The sequence below is a fragment of the Felis catus genome, chromosome B1, assembly GCF_018350175.1.
Source record: "Felis catus isolate Fca126 chromosome B1, F.catus_Fca126_mat1.0, whole genome shotgun sequence".
Lineage (NCBI taxonomy): Eukaryota > Metazoa > Chordata > Mammalia > Carnivora > Felidae > Felis > Felis catus.
Window position 1 is genome coordinate 172,222,356 of NC_058371.1, and position 18,989 is coordinate 172,241,344.

At 37.6% G+C, this 18,989-nt stretch overlaps 1 protein-coding gene across 1 annotated transcript in view; it reads right to left on the reverse strand.

Moving 5' to 3' along the window:
* Positions 1–18,773, reverse strand: part of KLB (klotho beta) — a 33,949-nt gene extending 15,176 nt beyond the window's left edge. Inside the window, 2 exon segments of the mRNA XM_003985434.6 lie at positions 17,933–18,712; positions 18,714–18,773. Coding sequence (XP_003985483.4) covers positions 17,933–18,712; positions 18,714–18,758 — 825 coding nt within the window. The 5' untranslated portion in view covers positions 18,759–18,773.
* Between the last annotated feature and the right edge of the window lie 216 nt (positions 18,774–18,989).

An 18,989-nucleotide genomic window follows, 5' to 3' on the forward strand; every position in this document is an offset into this window, starting at 1 on the left:
AAAACATAAGAGACTCTTAAATATGGAGAACAGACAGGATTACTGGGGGGGGGGGGAGTGGGAGGGGGGATGGGCTAAATGGGTAAAGGGCATTAAGGAATCTACCCCTGAAATCATTGTTGCACTATATGCTAACTTGGATGTAAATTAAATAAATAAATAAAAACACATAAATAAATAAATAAATAAATTTTTAAAAAATATTGAATTTATGAAAGAAAACATGTAAAATGGCATAAAATAGGTCATTAAGTGGAAAAGTAATTAGAAGCTGGGTAAAGAGTCATGAGCTATATCAGCAGGAGCAAATGTCAAGGACTACAATTAAGGACTCCGGGCCAGTTAATGCTCAAGGCCACTTCATGTCCTGGCTAGACTTAGAATTGTCTGTTATCTGTGTGACAGCCACCTCTTCCCAGGGCAATTGATTTGCTTGCTTTCTGATGTCTCTTCCCAGATGTCTCGATTTCTCCTCTGTTTGGGTGTTTCTAAAACAAGTGCACAAAACCTTACTATTTTTAACCTACAATATCTGCTTTCCATTTTATTCCTTAGCTTCTCTTTCGCTCATTAGAGGTATTTTATATTGGGTTGAATTATGTGAAATGCCCTTTTATAAGCCAAAAACAATCAAATATGAGCAATGGTTCGAATAATAGATCCTGTGGACACTGAAAATGGTCCATAAATTGTGTTAAGATGAGGAAAGATAGGTGTTACCGTAAGAGGTAAGGATTCTAGAACTGATGCCTCCTTGCTTTATGCAATAATAGCTAATTTAAATAATTCCTTGAAAGATTTTCTGAAGGAGTATTTGCCTCGAAGTATTACCTCCATTCTACCTGTCCTTGATCAATTTTCACTGGAAGATCCTGGAATCATTTAGCACCCAGACATTCCCAAGGATACTTAAGAATGCTCTCCTCCTAAAGAAATATTCAGGCTGTGGCCTTCTCCCCTACCTGGAACCTGGAAGGTTCCTGGAAGGAATCACGGGAGAGCCTGGGACAGACTTCACCTGAAGTGGTCTTATTCACCCTTTCTGGGATTTTCTGGGCTGGAATCACAACAGAAACACTTGAAAACTGTTTTTTGTTTTTTTCTGATTCGATATGAAAGCAATCATGCATGAGTGGAAAGGAAGCATTCTTTGCTTTATTCTGATCTGTCACTTAATCCCTCAGTATCCTCAGTAGTTTCATTCACAAAAGCCGCAGTGATCATCAGTACATCTCTTCAGGGCTGTTGTGCACCTGTGATGTGTAAAGTGTAAAGCCCTGAACATGTAAGATTCCAAGTCATAAACTAACTGCCTTGCAAATATGATGTTATCAGACACTAGAGGAAGAGTGAGATGGAATCAGTATACATTCATTAAAACAGTCCTAATGGGAGCAAAAAAAGGAGAGGGGGAATTTCTTTAAGATAGAGATGTTCTATTGCAGATTTCAGTGATTATATGAAAGATGACCTAAGCTGTGATAAAATCTTGGTTGTATCAGCATTTTAATGAGAAATAGAACAGCTTAGAAGACAACAGACATGTACATTGGCAACTCCCTTCCAAGCAAGTTTTCAGGAGATACACACACACACACACACACACACACACACACACACACACGTGTTGTCATGCCCCAAGGTGACCTTCGTATTCCCCAGTGTCTCTTTCACCTTTGCTGCTATTTGCATAGGCTATCAAGGTATCCAGGGTTATCTTTGCTCAGGACTGAAGACAGCCTCTCCATTCTCATGTGGAGAATGTGGGGGAGGTTCTTTGTGTGGTACTTATGGTTATAACTTGATCCTGTTTGCCAAGTAACAAGGTAAAAAGTATTGCTCCAACATAGTGAGTTTGACATAAATCTTAATGAAATGGGGATATCCATGCATGTCCTTTGGTCTGGCCCTCATAAAGGAGGTCTGTTGGGAAAACCGAAATGGGGTTTAGGAGTGCGGCCTGGCCCTGCAGCCTTGCACAACACTCCTTGTGCGATTTTCCAAGGTTACCCTCTATCTTGTATGGGGCCGTCTACCTTTGGAATGATTGATTTAAGGGAGCTTCAACCTTTGTTCTTCAGATTCAGTGGCTTAAAGGGGAAGTCAGCAGCTTTTTCCTTTTGAGCCAGCTATCAGAGCCTGATGTCACTGAGAGACAGCCAGGGGCCAAATATCTTCTTCTGTTCCCTCCTCTAGTCTAACATAGCAGCTTTCTTTGATGCCCCTAGAAGAGCAGATTCAGATAAGTTCTATGAACGATAGGAAGCAAATAAGATATCAGCACAATTTCAGAAACAAGATGAAGACGGGGTCAGAGATCAGGAAGACATGGCGGGATGCTGGTGGAAGGGAAGGCTGTGGAGGGTACGGGCTGAAGACAGATGAGCAAACGTAGCATATCACCCGTGTCTGTATTTCAGGAACCCGCAATCATTTGTCAAAAGCTAAATTTCCAAATCTGTGCATGATTTTAGTCACACTTTGGTTGAAATATCTTCATGTGAACTATAAACTTGTTTATTGTTAAAGCTATTTCATAAAATATTAAGTAAACACTGTTAAAGAAAATTTATTTAAAACCCTACAATCATAGCAAACTGTTTTCATATTTCTGTGATCCCATCCAGCTTTCCCAAATATATTTCCCACCTAATATCCCTTTGAACAGTTTCCATCTTTTTAATCTTCATAACCATTCACCAATTTGATGAAATATGGCTTAGTCATCTCTCTCTTTTGATAGGAATTAGCTTGGTCCCCCCCCCCCTTCCTTTCTTCCTCCCTTCCTTCCTTCCTTCCTTCCTTCCTTCCTTCCATCTCATTTTTTTTTCCTGTCATAAATAACGTTGCAATAACTAACTTTGGGCATATAGCTTTTAATGTGCTTGATTTATTTCCTTCTATTAATCCCACAAATGGGCTACCTATTTTTAAAATTGTTTTACATATTTCCAAATTACTCTTCACACATTTTGTCCATTGGTGTGAGTATTCTTTGACCATCTCCTTCAAAACATTGCTGTATTTGGAGATACATGGTTATCAAGAGTGACAGGAAACTGCTACTTACCTACATGGTATCATAGGGGAAAGGACCGAGGTCCCGAAAGCAAGAGACCTAGGCTCTAGTACTGGCCCTACTGCTAATTGGCTTTTTCGTCTTGGGTAAATCATTCCCTCCGATAGCCTCAGTTTTCCCTCTCCCTCTGTTATCCTAAGCTAAAAAGAAACACGCTAGACAATGGTAGTGAAGATTGAATGAGGTAAAACATGTGAAGACTCTGTGAAGACTACACAAATGTAAATTTGAAGTACTGTGCTTTAAAAAAGGAAGCTGAAGATAACTTTAACTTGCTGTGGAAAACAATGGTAGGAAGTCTACGTGGGCAGGAAGAGTGTTCTGCAGCCAGCTCTCCCTTACCTCTCGAGTTTCATGGCTAGACATGTGTGTTCTCATTTATTTTTTTGCAGCTGATTGAGTTTTAGTCATTGTCCATTTGGATTGGGATTAATTTCAGCTTGATTGGATGGAGCTAGAGGGTATTATGCTCAGCAAAATAAGTCAGTCAGAGAAATACAAATACCATACGATTTCACTCATATGTGGAATTTAAGAAACAAAACAGATGAACATAGGGGAAGGAGAAAAAAAAAAAGAGAGGGGGAGGCAAACCAGAAGAGACTCTCAACTGTAGAGAACAAACTGAGGGTTGCTGGAGGGGAGGGGGGACTGGGCTAAATGGGTGATGGGCATTAAGGAGGGCACTTGTTGGGATGAGCACTGGGTGTTGTATGTTAAGTGATGAATCACTAAATTCTATTCCTGAAACCAAAATAATAATAATAATAATAATAATAATAATAATAATTTCGGTTTGACTCATTGATTCATTTGTTTCATCTACTCAACACTTCTTTATGTTAGCATCTGGTTTTCTGCTAATTATAATTACTGCCCTTCCAGCTTATTTAACATTCATTCATTTTCCACAAATATTTACTGGGTGTTTAAGATATGCAAACTTTACTGTTCATTGCTAAAAAATATGTAACTATTATTTCATTAAAGTTTATTATGTGACTGCTACTTCTTTAATTTTTTTTTGAATCTTGAAACTCTGGGAAATGATATCCCTCATTAATCTTAGGTGAGAATTTCAATATTAACAAAAGTTCCCACCTTTCATAAAGAAAATTTTTACCTATCCTATTTTTAATGGTTCAAATTCATGTTTTCTACAGTTGGAATAGCTCAGTAATGATAATATTAAAATTTGTTTTAATGAATTTTCCTATTTTCTTTCCAATTGTTATGTTTTCAAATGATTCTGACAAATCTTTGTTCATTATCAGTTTGTATAGTTTCAGGATTTCCCCGTAGAAATCATGTAAAAGCTAAACTCTACTATATTTGTTCCTTCAAAAAAATGGTTTTAATATTGTTATAGAATTCTAGTTTCAATTATGATATTACTAAATTCAACTAATGTTTGAGTCAGGGCCTAAACCTGGCAACATAAAAGGAAAAAGGTCTAGAATAAACCTTATAATTAATTAAGCGAAGCATCTGTGGGTTTCTCCAGATATTAGAAGGGGCCTTAGAAGAAATCAATATTAGTAAATTGATGCTTAACTGAAGTTCAATTTCCTTGCCCAAGGAGAACATTTGCATGCCAAGTCTGCAGAGGTTGGAATGATATTTTAAGCTTCCTGTTATTATTACATTAACAATCGTGATCTTGTTAGTAATTTTTTCATGCAAAAGGACCATATCTCAGAGTATAATTGAAGCTAAAATGGTCTGAGTGGATGACCTGAGGCCTTTCCTCAGGATTTAGGAATGAAGATTTAAAGACAGTCAACATAGAAAACACTCTGGAAATTACAAATAATACAATTATTACAATAACAAAAATAAGACAAGACCTTTTGGGCCCTGCAACAAAGACAGATTTCCCATGAACTAAAGGAAGCTGAAGTTTTAGGGCCACTCACTTATATGGGTCCCTATAGAATGTGCTAGGTGGGTTGGAAGCCAGGTTGTATTTAGAAGCATTTCTAGGTAAGTATTCCTTATGAATTCCCTGAAGAGACCTTGGAAAAAAAAGGAATCTGAATCAAGCCCACAGTAACCTGTTGTAATATTTTTCTCATTCCAAATAAATGTTCACTCTTGTACCAACTTTCATGTCCATAATTTTCTTTCTTACAGAGGGTCCCCCAGATTGTACATTTCAGGCCCATATAATATAGAACCATGCCTGGCCTCCAAGCCTCTTGAATGCAGAGACTGTACCTATTTTGTTTCCAGTGGTACCTATAGATGCCCAGAGAAAAGCCTGACACAGAATACTTGCTGAATGAATGCCCAGTATAGGTCAGCTAGTCAGCTGGTCACCTGACACACATTGTCGATAGTACAGCCCCTACAAGGCAGATTTAATTTTTACCATTTTAGAGAAGAAACTGAGGTTCACAGAGGCTGGACATTGGTGAAGCTAGGATTTGAACCCAGGCCTTTCTGGTCACTTTACTAAACCATCCTGCTTTCTATATGTCCGACTACTTCTAAATTTTGAAGCACTTGGGGACTATCTGACATGAACCACAACATACTGTTTTAAAATTATATTTTCTTCCTGCTGTACTTGATTATAATTGATTAAAAGAACTGAATGGTCATAGAATGAAGGTATTGTATCCCACTCTTCCATGCTGAGAGGAAAATATCTATGTATGTGAAATTCAGTATCACCTAGAAAGGTCATGGAAAAAATTTGGAGTTTTCAGAAAACCATGTAGCTGTCCAAGTGCCTGGCCCAGCATGGAACACGTCTGTATAATTCCCTGGGCTCCTTTCCTAGAACCAGCAAAGTTGGCATTAGATATTGTCCTCATTGGTGTCAGAAGCTAAATGAATCCTGAGGGACCACTTCTACACTTGACCGTCTTGATTGAGGATTGAGATCTTTACACCATTGTGAATGTTAGACCAAGAGGGCAGGGATGCTGTGGTTGTATAGCATTCGGTGCAGCACCATTTTCAAACAAATCATAATTAAATGGTCATTAAAGATTAGTGATTTTCACGATCAAATAGTGATTAAATTACAGAACCATAGAAAATTAATAGTGTAAATAGTAATAAGAACCAACATGTATCCAGGGCCAGATATGCTGAGCACTGTTCTAAGTGCTTCCCATGTACTATCTCATTTAATCTTTATTTAGGAGAATTAAGGTAGGTACAATTAGCATTCCCACTTTAGAGGCGAGGAGACCAATGGATGGGGAGGTTAAATGACTTGTCTAGTTTCAGAAACCAAGTCAAGCCCACACTGTGGTTCTCCAAGTTCTGGGCTCTTGCCTGCTAACTAGAGGTAGGGGATGGACCTTATAGGTCACTTGATCCAATCTGCAAATATCTTCTATATAGATGAGATGCTGAAGCCCAAGATGTAAGTGACTTGCCCAATGTGTCAGTGGCAAAGCTAGGATTGGAACTGAGTCTTTCAGCTTTCTCCGTCACTGTCATTTCCAGGACATTACATGCATTAAATTATATGCCTTTGAAGCATACTTTTATGCCTTAGACCCAAAGGTGATTGAACAGGCTGAGACAATGCTAGGGGTATGTAACAGACAAGGCACAAAAACAAGGACCAGTACACTGTGAAACCCATGGGACAGTTTTTGGGTGCCAGTAACACTGTAAGGAAAGAGGCCAACTGGGAGTCGTGGTTTTGATTACACCTTCATCCAGCCTCACCAGCCGGGGCACCATATCAGTACCTAATCAAACAGTGAATTCATTAGCATTACCTTCTGTTTATTTATTTTTTTTCCCTTAGAGAAATCATACACGTTAGCAAAAACATATTTCAATAAATCATTTTATCTTTTTCCTTTAACCTACGGCTATTTCATCTTTTTCTTCACTCTCCATTCATTCACATTGATTAATTGCTTAAATTCAAGTCTACAAATACTTATTTAACAAATACAAGGCACCTTGGTGGGCATTTAGAAAAAACATTAACAAGATAACTCCTGCCTTCAGATGAAGTATAACTTTTTTTTTTATGTTTTATTTATTTTTGAGAGAGTGCAAGCAGGGGAGGGGCAGAGAGGGAAAGACAGAGGATCTGAAGTGGGCTCTGTGCTGACAGCAGTGAGCCTGATGTGGGGCTTGAACTCACTAACCGTGAGATCATGACCTGAGCAGAAGTCAGACGCTCAACGGACTGAGCCACCCAGGTGCCCTGAAGTATAACTTCTAATAGGAAAGAGAAGTACTGAAATAAGTAGATAAAAGCAGTATACTTTTGGGGCGCCTGGGTGGCATAGTTGGTTGGGCATCCAGCTTAGGCTCAGGTCATGATCTCACGGTTAGTGGGTTTGAGCCCTGAATCCGGCTCTGTGCTGACGACTCAGAGCCTAGAGCCTGCTTCAGGTTCTGTGTCTCCCTCTCTCACTATCCCTCCCCTACTCGTACTCTGTTGCTCTCTCTCTCTCTCTCTCTCTCTCTCTCTCTCAAAAGTAAATAAACATTAAAAAAAAAGCAGTATACTTTTGCATTTCAATTAATCAGAAATGATACCTGAAACTTAGCATAATAATATGATTCAAATTTTGTGAAAAAAATGTGACTTTACATATGTGTTTATATACACCTAGAAAAGTATGTGGATAATGAGCAAGCTGCTAGCAGTTGTTACTTCTGGGGTGTGGGGTTAGGGTATAAGAGGAGACTTTCCATTTTTGACTTTGACTTATGTCTTTCTGTATTGTTTGAATGTTTTGCAGTAAAAATGCATTATATTTCTAATTTTAAAAAGTCAAGAGAATTGGTTGAAACAAATGGTTTCTGTCAGTGTATTTAATTGCTCTAAGCTATTACTCTAGTTTCTCCAAAGTTCCAAAACTCTCATGGGAAAAACCGAAACTTATAAAAAGTTCAGTTATTCTGGATTTTATTATCTATTAAATAATGCCTTTTTACTCCATAATAATAAATGTTGATATTCAAAGGTAAGAGCAGAAGACACACAATATATACGTGATTAACATGAAAGAACTGAGAGCAGTAAACCTCAGCCCCCCTTTTTTTTAAGACTCAGTCACACAATCAAGATATGACACTATGAAGAACCCATCAATATACTCTCCAAAACACTAAAAGATTTGGTTTTCCCCAGCCTCAAGACTTCCCCCAAACATTTTCAGGCAGATCACCCAGAAACCACTTTAATTACTTCTGTGACTCACTCTTTACTGGTTAGTAAGTTTGGGAGTTCTGATCTATTCTTAGCATTCCTACTGCTTTTCAGCCACAGAATCGCTAATGTCTGTTTAATGACCCTCTTTTCTTTTAACATAGACTAAATGACTTGTCAGTTTTCTCAGTAAGATTGTTTACACTAATGCAAAGCTTTCCTCAGTTCATTTTTTCCATCATATCCAGCACCGTTTTGATCGCTTACAGTATTTTCTGATCTCTGGCTTCCTTTTCCATGTATGAGAGTATTCACATCAAACCAAGCTGTTTAAATATGATCACAATGTTATTCTCTGAACATTTATAATTACATTTACTTAAACTCTTGTTAATCATTCACTGAAGTATAACTTTTTCTACTGAACGATTAGAGAAAGTAAATATTGGGGTGCCTGGGTGGCTCAGTCAGTTAAGCGACCGACTTCGGCTCAGGTCATGATCTTGTGGTCTGTGAGTTCGAGCCCCGCGTCAGGTTCTGTGTTGACAGCCTGGAGCCTGCTTCGGATTCTGTGTCTCCCTCTCTCTCTGCCCCTCCTCTGCTCACACTCTGTCTCTCTCTTTTTCTCTCAAAAATAAAAATAAACATTTAAAAGAAAAAGTAAATATTGCTCTCTTGAAGATTTTAGAATACCAATTGTCTTCTACAAATAGGTTTTTTTACATGACTCCTATCTGACAATGGTATTTTGAGTATAGAAGCTGTCTTTGGCAATTCTTATGTACAAGCAGTTTTCATCTTTGTATTCAAATTTGATTAGAAATGCCTGTAAGAATGCCAATCTTAACTTGTTTGATCATTATTTCCTATATTTTGTTAGAAGTGTCTTAGACGCTAATGGGATTATCGTAGAGGTACTATGCATTAGCTAATTAAATGAATAATTGTGTTAAAATGTATTAAACTGTACGAGGTGCCTGGGAGGCTCAGACGATTAAGTGTCCAACTTTGGCCCAGGTCATGATCTCACGGCTCATGAGTTCGAGCCCTGTGACTGTGCTGACAGCTCAGAGCCTGGAGCCTGCTTGGGATTCTGTGTATGTCTGCCTCTCTGCCCCTCCCCTGCTCGTACTCTGTCTCTCTGTCTCTCTGTCTCTCTCAAAAATGAATAAACATTAAAAAAATTTTTTATTAAACTTCAAATGGTTTTGCCAAGGGCACACACATGTGATTTAACATTACTTCAATGGGACACTAAAGTTTTGAGCAAATAAAACATTAAAATCATGGAAACACATGGAAAACCTTATGGTTAATGTATGAGTCAGGGATAAATTGTTCATAGATTTTGTGGACAAATAAAGTATGTGGATGGATGGTTCTGGTCTTTAAAAAGGCAAAGTGAAGTTAAATATCTGTGAGTCAGCATCAACGCAAGTGACTGCCATGGGTTTTAAGACTATAAATTGTTCTTTTCCATTGAAGCCAGGTAGCTGATTCATGTCATTAAACCTTGTTAGCTTGGATTCAGATGGATAAGATTTGAATTTTGGTTCTCTCAATTATTACGGAGTAAAAATCACATACAACCTCAAGAAACTTCTCTGGGCTTCTGCGTCACCAACTGTAAAATGACTATTAAGAGTACCTACCTGGCAGAGTTGATGTACAAATCAAATGAGACAATGTATGAAAAGTACCTAGTATAGTTTCAGACACTACGGTAGGTATGCAGTATTCTTCTTATAATAATGATTAAGAATAGTATGATAGAGGGGCGCCTGGGTGGCTCAGTCGGTTAAGCATCTGACTTCGGCTCAGGTCATGATCTCATGGTTCATGAGTTTGAGCCCCGCGTCAGGCTCTGTGCTGACAGCTCAGAGCCTGGAGCCTGTTTCAGATTCTGTGTCTCCCTCTCTCTCTCTGACCCTCCCCCATTCATACTCTGTCTCTCTCTGTCTCTCTCTGTCTCAAAAGTAAATAAACGTTAAAAAAAAAAACTTAAAAAAAAAAAAAAAGAACAGTATGATAGAGCAGTGCCTGGGTGGCTCAGTCAAACATCTGACTCTTGTTTTTGGCTCAGGTCATGATCTCATGGTTCATGGGTTTGAGCCCTACATGGGACTCTGTGCTGACAGTGTGGAGCCTGCTTGGGATTCTCTCTCTCTCTCTCTCTCTCTCTCTCTCCCTCTCTCTCTATCCCTCTCCCCCCCCCCCCATCTCTCTGCTCCTCACTCTCTCTCAAAATAAATTAACAAACTTAAAAAAAAAAAAAAGAATAGTATGATAGAGGGACACCTGGGTGGTTCAGTCAGTCAAACATCCAAATTCAGCTCAGGTCATGATCTCATGGTTCGCGAATTTGAGCCCCACGTTGGGCTCTGTGCTGACAGTGCAAAGCCTGCTTGGGATTCTCTCTCTCCTTGTCTCTCAAAATGAATAAATAAACTTAAAAAAAATAGTAAGATAGAATGTCAAAAACTTATCTGCAATAATTGTCTTAATTCTCCACTTTACTGTAAGAATTAAGACCAACCTCTTCCTCCATTCTTGTGTCCTTTTTTTGTTCATTTTGTGTGGGACAGGAAAGTGGTGGAAGGTAGCAAGTAACAAGGCTTTTTTCTTTTCAACCTTTTTTTCTGTCCTTCATTGACAGAAAACTTTGGGCTGGTTTTTTAACCATAGATTTAGCAAAAATTAATTAAAAAAAATTTTTTTTAATGTTTATTTACTTTTGAGAGAGAGAGAGAGATAGAGGGCGAGTGGGGGAGGGGCAGAGAGAGAGAGAGACACACACAGAATCTGAAGCAGGCTCCAGGCTCCGAGCTGTCAGCACAGAGCCCGAGTTGGGGCTCGAACTCATGAGCTATGAGATCATGACCTGAGCTGAAGTTGGATGCTTAACGGACTGAGCCACCCAGGCGCCCCCAAAATTACTTTTGGTATTTTGTTGTCTTGTAACCCAACTTTAACAAGGGAGTTTTTAAACATTCCTTTATTTTTCTCATGGAAAAAAATCATTTCAGATGATCATTAGAGATTTTGTTTCTATCTGACCAAGATAAGCTAAAGAAGGCTCCTGCTAGTATTTCCATTTCAAAATATCACACTTAGCCTTCAAGATATTGGTGGGGATTTGGGCAGAAGAGGCTTAAAAGTGACATTTTTATCTGTTTAAATGTGCCTGTGAAACACTGCAGCTTTCTTGTGCAAGAAAGTAGTTGCCGTGTTCTGTTGGAAAGAAGGCTTAGTTATTAATCACGTGAATGGTGGCCTTTCATAGCTGTTTTTTGAGTTTTAACACTAAATTTTGGTTAAGAAGTGTATTATATAAAGATAATTGTTGTCTTTTAAAATATAAAATAATCTCTTTACTAATAGTGGAAATTTTCATAACATATAAAAATAGAAGAATATAGTGAACCCTCATGAGCACATCACTCAGCTTTAAGTGTTGTCAGTATTCTGCAGCTTGTTTCAAGGTGGGTTTTTAATGTAAAATTTTTTTGATGTTCATTTATTTATTTTTGAGAGATACAGAGAGAGCAGGGCAGGGGCGGAGAGAGATGGAGACAGAGAATCCCAAGCAGTATCCACACTGTCAGCACAGAGCCTGATGTGGGGCTCGAACTCACGAGTTGTGAGATCATGACCTGAGCCCAAACCAAGAGTCGGAGACTTAACCAACTGAGCCACCCAGACTCCCTTGATGTAAAATTTTTAATAGAAACAAGCATAGATAATTGATTTGCATATTCTGAAAAGACTATGTGTTTATGCCAGAATCCGTATTGGTGTGTCTGTATGCATGTGCGTGTGTGTGTGTGTGGTGTGTTTGTGTGTCTGAAATCAACTTTTATTCAATTGCAATTTTAAATCCTTTCTGGGGAAAAAAAATCCTTTCTGGAACAAGGTAGATCTTCCTTAAATAGAAAATAATCAGTTGAATTATTTATTGATACCTAATGCATACCCAGCTTTGTATGAACTTTTCTGAGGGAACAATGGCCAAGAAATGCTAAGACAATGCTCCTCAAAGAGGTAGAAAAATAGGGACTAAATCAAATCTTATCCCAGGCTCAGAAACAAGTAGGTGAGGCCTTGACCTCAAGCAGAGTTTCCCAACATTTCTTGTCCTAAAAGCCTCTTTCATAGTATTAAGCAATCTCTTGAACCCCTGAGGAATTTAAAAAATAATTTCATCATTTCTGTGTAATATACAAAAAAGTGTTGACATACATTTTATTTTATATAAGCCTATTTTATTAAAAATTGTGTTGGAAAGTATCTCAATTCTGTATCTCAAGGCCAAAGTTGAGTTAATTCTTGAAGGAAATTACATTGAACTTGTATCAAACTCAGCTGCTTTGATTCAGCAAGCCACAACAGTTAAAAAAAAGGATATCAGAAAATCTAGGGATAGTATCTATGTTTCTGAAAAAGGAACAGTTCAGCAGACTGATGAATAAGATCTAAGTTGTCCAGCTACAGAAATAGCAAGATGTCGGATGATTTTTCAGACTTATTTGTAGTATTTTAAAGATGCAATAAAAGCTGTATTGATTGGAGCTTTTTCTTAAAGCAATAACATAAAAAAGAAAGTTTATTTTAAATAAATTGAAAATATTCAAAAATAAATTACGAATATTTAAGATGCTCATGTACATAAACATAAATTTTGGCATTCTCCCATTTAATAATCATACATTATTCACATTATTTTAATTACACAAGAAAAAGCATTTTATGTCACATTTTTAAATGGCGCACTCTGTTTGGTTTTAGGACCAAATGTATTACAGTGGTATTTTCCAAGTCTGGTACACCTACCTCTTTTTGTATGGGAGGTGACATTAGGTGTAACAAAGAAGAAAGTTTTTTGTTTTCAGTGTTACATATTTATTTGAAGGGCATTTGAAAATACTTATTTCATGTATAGTAAGGATAAATTTTTCTTTCAAAATAAACATTTTAAGGAAAAACATTTTAGTAAATAATAGTACATGTGGCACTTGGATATGCAAACAAACAAAAAACCAGCAAAAAAAAAAAAAAAAAGCCAACATGAAGTGATACACAAAAAAGCAAACTTTGTGAAACAAGATGTTGTGGCATCAAAAGTGGATAAAAGTTGCTTACGTAACGTTTGTTTGAATTCTTGAATTTTGCTTTTCAAAAAGTACATTTAATGTTTTGTTTGTAAATAACTATGTAAGAGAAATGGTCTGGGGCAGTTTTTACAAGTATTTCGCAAGTAATGCAAAGCTAGCAGAGATAGTCTCTAGTCTCAATGTGTGAAAAGCCAAACTAGACATAAATTAATATAGAGTGTATGCATGCAACTTACAGTTCTGGTGAAAATCATGAAGCGATTTTATGTCCCTCATACTAATTATATTTCAACGTCCTTGCTCTTTCTGCTTCAAGTTTTTAACCAATTGTCTATTACAGGTTTACAGGAGAAGGAAAGGAGAAGAATTTTGCCTCCCACTTGTTGGGGACATTTGACAATGTCCGGAGACAATTTTGGTGTCACAACCCCGAGGACAAGGGTACTACTGTCATCTCTCTAGTGGGTAGAGGCCAGGGATACTGCTAAACATTCTACAAAGCACACGAAAGCCCACCACAAAAAGAATTATTTGGCCCCAAATGTCAATAGCACTGAGGTTGAGAAATCCTGATACTACGTAAACAGTACATGTCTATGAAAGATAAAAATTTAAGGCAATGAAGTCAAAACTATCATGGAAGCTATTTGGTGGAGTAGTAAACTGAATGACTTGCCATCTTGTGAGCAAAGTCATCTTCCCCAGCCTCTGGGCATGTTTACTCAGAGGTTCTAGATGTTCCCTTTTAAGGGGGAGAGGGACCTACACATTTAAATTATGATGCATATTTATTGACTTAAAAGTAGAAAGAAAACAGACACCTTAACCATCTTTACTAATGTGAAACCTTGAAGCTTTGCTGATCTGAGGGATGAGAGCAATAGGCCACACAGGCTGGGATCCATCTCTGGGACTTTAAAAATTGAACTTGAAAGAGAGAAATCTTTCCTCTACAAAGGAGAGAATGATGCCGAACCCCAAGAAGAGAAGGTTGTGAGAGATCCGAGACAAAGGGCTTCTGACAGTGTCCTCATTACTGGATCCATTCATCCCTGTGATTTGGTTACTGGGCCAGGAATTGCTCGTTTTTGCTTAAGTCAACTTGAATTAGGTTTCTGTCACTCACAACCAAAAAGTCCTGACTGATATACCAGTGGATTAACATAGGCAATATTTCAAGAATTAGTAATAATGCAACAAAATATGAGTTTTGAACTTGACATTGGCTCTTTGATTACAAGGTTTAAGAAAGAAATCCTAAACTACTCACTCAAAAAGCATTTCTACCTCGCATGTACCTAATCCTAATATTCTGTGTTGGGTGCTAGAAACACAAAGACAAATAAAGAATAGCCTCTCCTTTCAAGGAGCTCTCAGGCTCCTTGGGGAGACAGAAGAGCACCACATGCTATGAGTGCTACGGTAGCAGCAAGCGCATCTTATTATGGGAGCCCTTAGAAGGGACAACAACCTTAGCAGGTCAAGAATAACTTAGAGGTGGTGACTGCCTAAACTGAATCTTGAAGGACATTAGATGGGTAAAGTAGAGAGTACAAAGGGCATTCTCACTGGATAGAATGCTAGTAAAGGCTGAATGGGGAGGACTAGTAAGGTACAATCAAAACACTCCTAGTGTATTATCATGGAGCATGGGGTGGGAGGGGTTGGTGTTAGTGATGGAGATGGGAGAGTGGCCAGGAAAGACGCGGGAATGCAGGCCAGGGGTTGGATGTCTTGGTGGAAAATCAGGATGTTAATCCTAAAAGCTTTGGGGAGCCACTTCCTAGATTTTATGCAGGGGTGCAGCATGATGCCTGTTGGAAATGATCACTCTGTGGTAAAACAGGGATAATAACAGGTATCTGGCAAGGTTGCTGCCGAAGTTATACATAATGTTTAAAGCCATGACTACCATGCTTAGAGATGGTCAGTCAAAAGATGTACTCTCTTTCTTTTCCAAATATTGTCCAAAACTCAGAATGGAGCGTCCATTAGTAGGTGTGATTATGACAAATTTTTACCCAAGGCTTAGGCTCACTCTAAGGTAATCACCAAATCTGCAATGAAGTTGGAATTTAAATTCCAGGTCAGTCTCAGGACTGACTAGGCCATTCAGGTTCCCTGTAAACCAGGACAATGCAGACTGAAATGGAGTTTCCAAGGTTATTCTAGCACTAGAAAACCCCAACAGCCACAGTGAAATCTTTTCAAAGTCTGAGGAGTAGGAAATAAAACGATCTATAACCACCCATGAATTTACTTTCATATTAGGCTTTTTTAAAACTCAGTAAGATGTGTTAACTTGGACTAAAAACTAATCCTCAGGAATACTCCTGGGTCACAGATGGCAGAGGAAGGAAGAAATACTTCATTGCAACATAAAATATCAAATTAATCTTTTTCACGTTAAAGGAAGAACAGAGAAGGAACAGTGGAAAAAATGAGTTCACCTCAGGCTACCAGACCATTGCAAGATTTCTCTCTGGAGCTGTATGTCACTGGGTTATGAAGCATATTCCACTTTCTGACTGATTTCAAAGGACCTCTTACCCTCCTTATTTAAGTCAGTGATTTAGAAATTTTAAAGAGATAGAAGAAATTATTTGGAAAACACAATAATTAAAAAATGTAATCCCTCAATTTAAAACAATGAAATTTATTTCACTACCAGAGAGTGCTGATTTTGTGTGTAAGGCAGAGTTTGTCTCAAATTAGGGGAAAATGAAAAACATCTGAAAATATAGCATTTTATATGCTAAGTTTGTAAGCAATGCCTGTTTGTTAGTTACAACTTTTCCTGTGTATTTTTTATCAGATAGCCAGTTTTTAAGGCCTTAAATTAACCACCAAAACAGATTTTTCATGAAAATCCCAATTGTTAACATTTTCCAGGCACACCGAAAACTTCAACAACTGAGAACATTTTTCTTTATAAACAAGTTAAATAATCATATGTGTGCATGTATTTGTGTAGAAAACTTTAAAAAGACTATATAAGAAACCATCAACAGTAGCTTCCTCAAGGTTTAGATTGCCAGGTGGAGAGGGAGAGACGAATTTAACTTTTTCCACTTTATAAACTTTGGTACAATCTGATGTTTCTTAATCTTCACAAGCATATAGTATACATGAATGCTTAAATTTTAATAATTTAAAGAACTAGATAAAAGGAATATTTTTCTAACTTATATATCATAATCTTCATAGTTAATAGCTGTAAGTTTTCTCCCCTTTAAGGTCTTATTTGCCAAATCACAGTATAGCCTCACAGTAATGTTCTATATACAACCCTAACCAAAGATTTGTAAATGATCTTGAAATCATAATGCAATCGGTTTACTGCCAAAGCAGATGCAACAGAACTATAGTATGACACACATATATAATAGCCCAGAAAGTTCAAAAAGATAAGAAGGGTGGGCAGATATTTTTGTAAGCGCAAATTTAGACACAGAACAAATTTTATGTTCCTAAACATTTTTCTGCTTCTATACATTTCACATTTGATTGTTAAAAATCAAAATACTTCTTCTAGCACATTATTAAACACTATTAACAAAGTTGTTTTCATTTTTAAGTGTAGCAGGTGTCCAGAGTAATTTATTTTTCCCAAGGAACCCATTTGACTCAAAAAGTTAAACCTGATTCTAGATGTTAGCCTCAATGTGAGGTGAAGTCTCTTCAAAATCTCTGAAAGATTGCTCTTTTAAAAACATTCTTAATGAAAACATTTCATGTTTAATTATGTTGCCATTTATAAATTAATTCATTTAATCCCACTAAGCTTCAGTTTCCTCATCTTTAAAATGGGAATACTAATAGGACCTTGTTCATGAAGTTATCACAAGGATTAAATGTGATAATGCATGCAGAATGCTTAATATGGTCTGTGGTACAGAGTAAGCATCCAACCAATATTTGCTATTTTTTTGCTTACATTTTCAGCATTGTTTTAGTAATTTTCAGATTTCCCAACGTTAACTGTAGCTTTTAAAACATACTGAGTAGAGCATAGTCTTCCCAGTTTTTATATTACTAGTTTAATTTTAACTCTTAGAACAGTTAACCTCATCTTTTCTGTAACACAGATAAAACCACTGTGAAGTACATTTGTCTCAATTCCTGTATTTAATATGTATCAGTTAGCTAACCTGTATCTAGCTTATTATTGCTAGGTATCACTAAGAATAGCAATACTAACAACAAATATTTATTGGAAATGGTCATGCCTTAAAAGAATCCTGAAATGGTTGCATATTTTCAGAAGAGGTTTCAGCATTTAGATTTCTAAAGTACTGGTTTTTCATACAATGAAAGTGAACTCATATTCTCACACTGTATACTTGCAGATTTTGAGTTAAAACGTTTTTAAAGGGCAACATTTAGGGAAAACAATCAGCTTAATCCATTACTAAGAGCCTAAATAAATAAAACACGACCTTAAATATGAAATTTGAGGATAGAACTTGTGAGTTAGGCTAAAATTAGTTGAATTGATATTAATGAAAATAATTATTTAAACAGGAGATACATTTCTTAGTGATTCTCTTTAACTCCTGCTCCTTAACATTCTGAAGCTATAACATGAAGCCAGCCGTACAGTACCTTGATGAGGTTGTGTCCCACAGAGTAGACAGCTGCTAAGTTTCCCTTCTCTCCAGGCGCGTGCAGACCTGTCCCATACCCATGCCAAGCAACTAGATATGGATTATGAATTGTAATCCAATATTTGACACGGTCCCCAAACGTCTGGAAACAGTAGGTGGCATAGTCATTGAAAATATCTATTATGGTTTCATTTTTCCACCCCCCATATTTTTCTTGTAGGGCCAAAGGCAAATCCCAATGATACAAAGTAACTATCGGTTGAATGTTTCTAAGTACTAGAGCATCGAGAAGAGCATTGTAATACTGGAGACCTTTCGCATTGGCAACTGCTGCTATTCCATCGGGGAAAAGTCTTGGCCAGGAAATTGAAAATTGATAAAAAGAAACTCCAATAAAATCCAGGGCTGATAAGTCTTTTTCCAGAAAAATGTAACTGTCACTGGAACTGTCCGTGCCGTTGACATTTTTAAGGTGTGTTTGGATGAAATGATCCCATATAGAGGGTCCTTTTCCATCTGTCTTCCAATTCCCTTCCACTTGAAATGCTCCAGTCCCAACACCCCAAAGAAAGTTTTTAGGAAAAGTGTCATAGAGAAACAGCTGACTTTCATTTACCGGGCTAAAATGAGGATTTTTAGACCACACAGCTCTGCCGTCTCCAGAGAATCCAGTAACAGCTCGCAGGAGAATAAATGCTGACAGGATGGCAGATCTTTGCAGTCCCCGGTTGCACATTGTTTTCCGATAGTGTATGTTTCTTTCATCGGTGCTGAAGAAAAATCCATTCATTCCCTGGAGATCCAGCCGCACAGCCGGACTTCATTTGCCACTAACTGCTCGCCTGTCTTATCAACGCTTCAGTAAAAGCTTGTGATTGTAAACCTCTGTCAATGATTAGCTTGAACTGTGAGACTTAGGATGGGCCACGGAGAGCAACGTAATTTGAGGGAGGTGGCTCTCCTACGCTCCCCAACGCATTTCATTCCCTCTTACTATGGGAAAGATTATATGAAAACACATCACTGACCGTAGTTTGCGTAACGAAAACATGTAT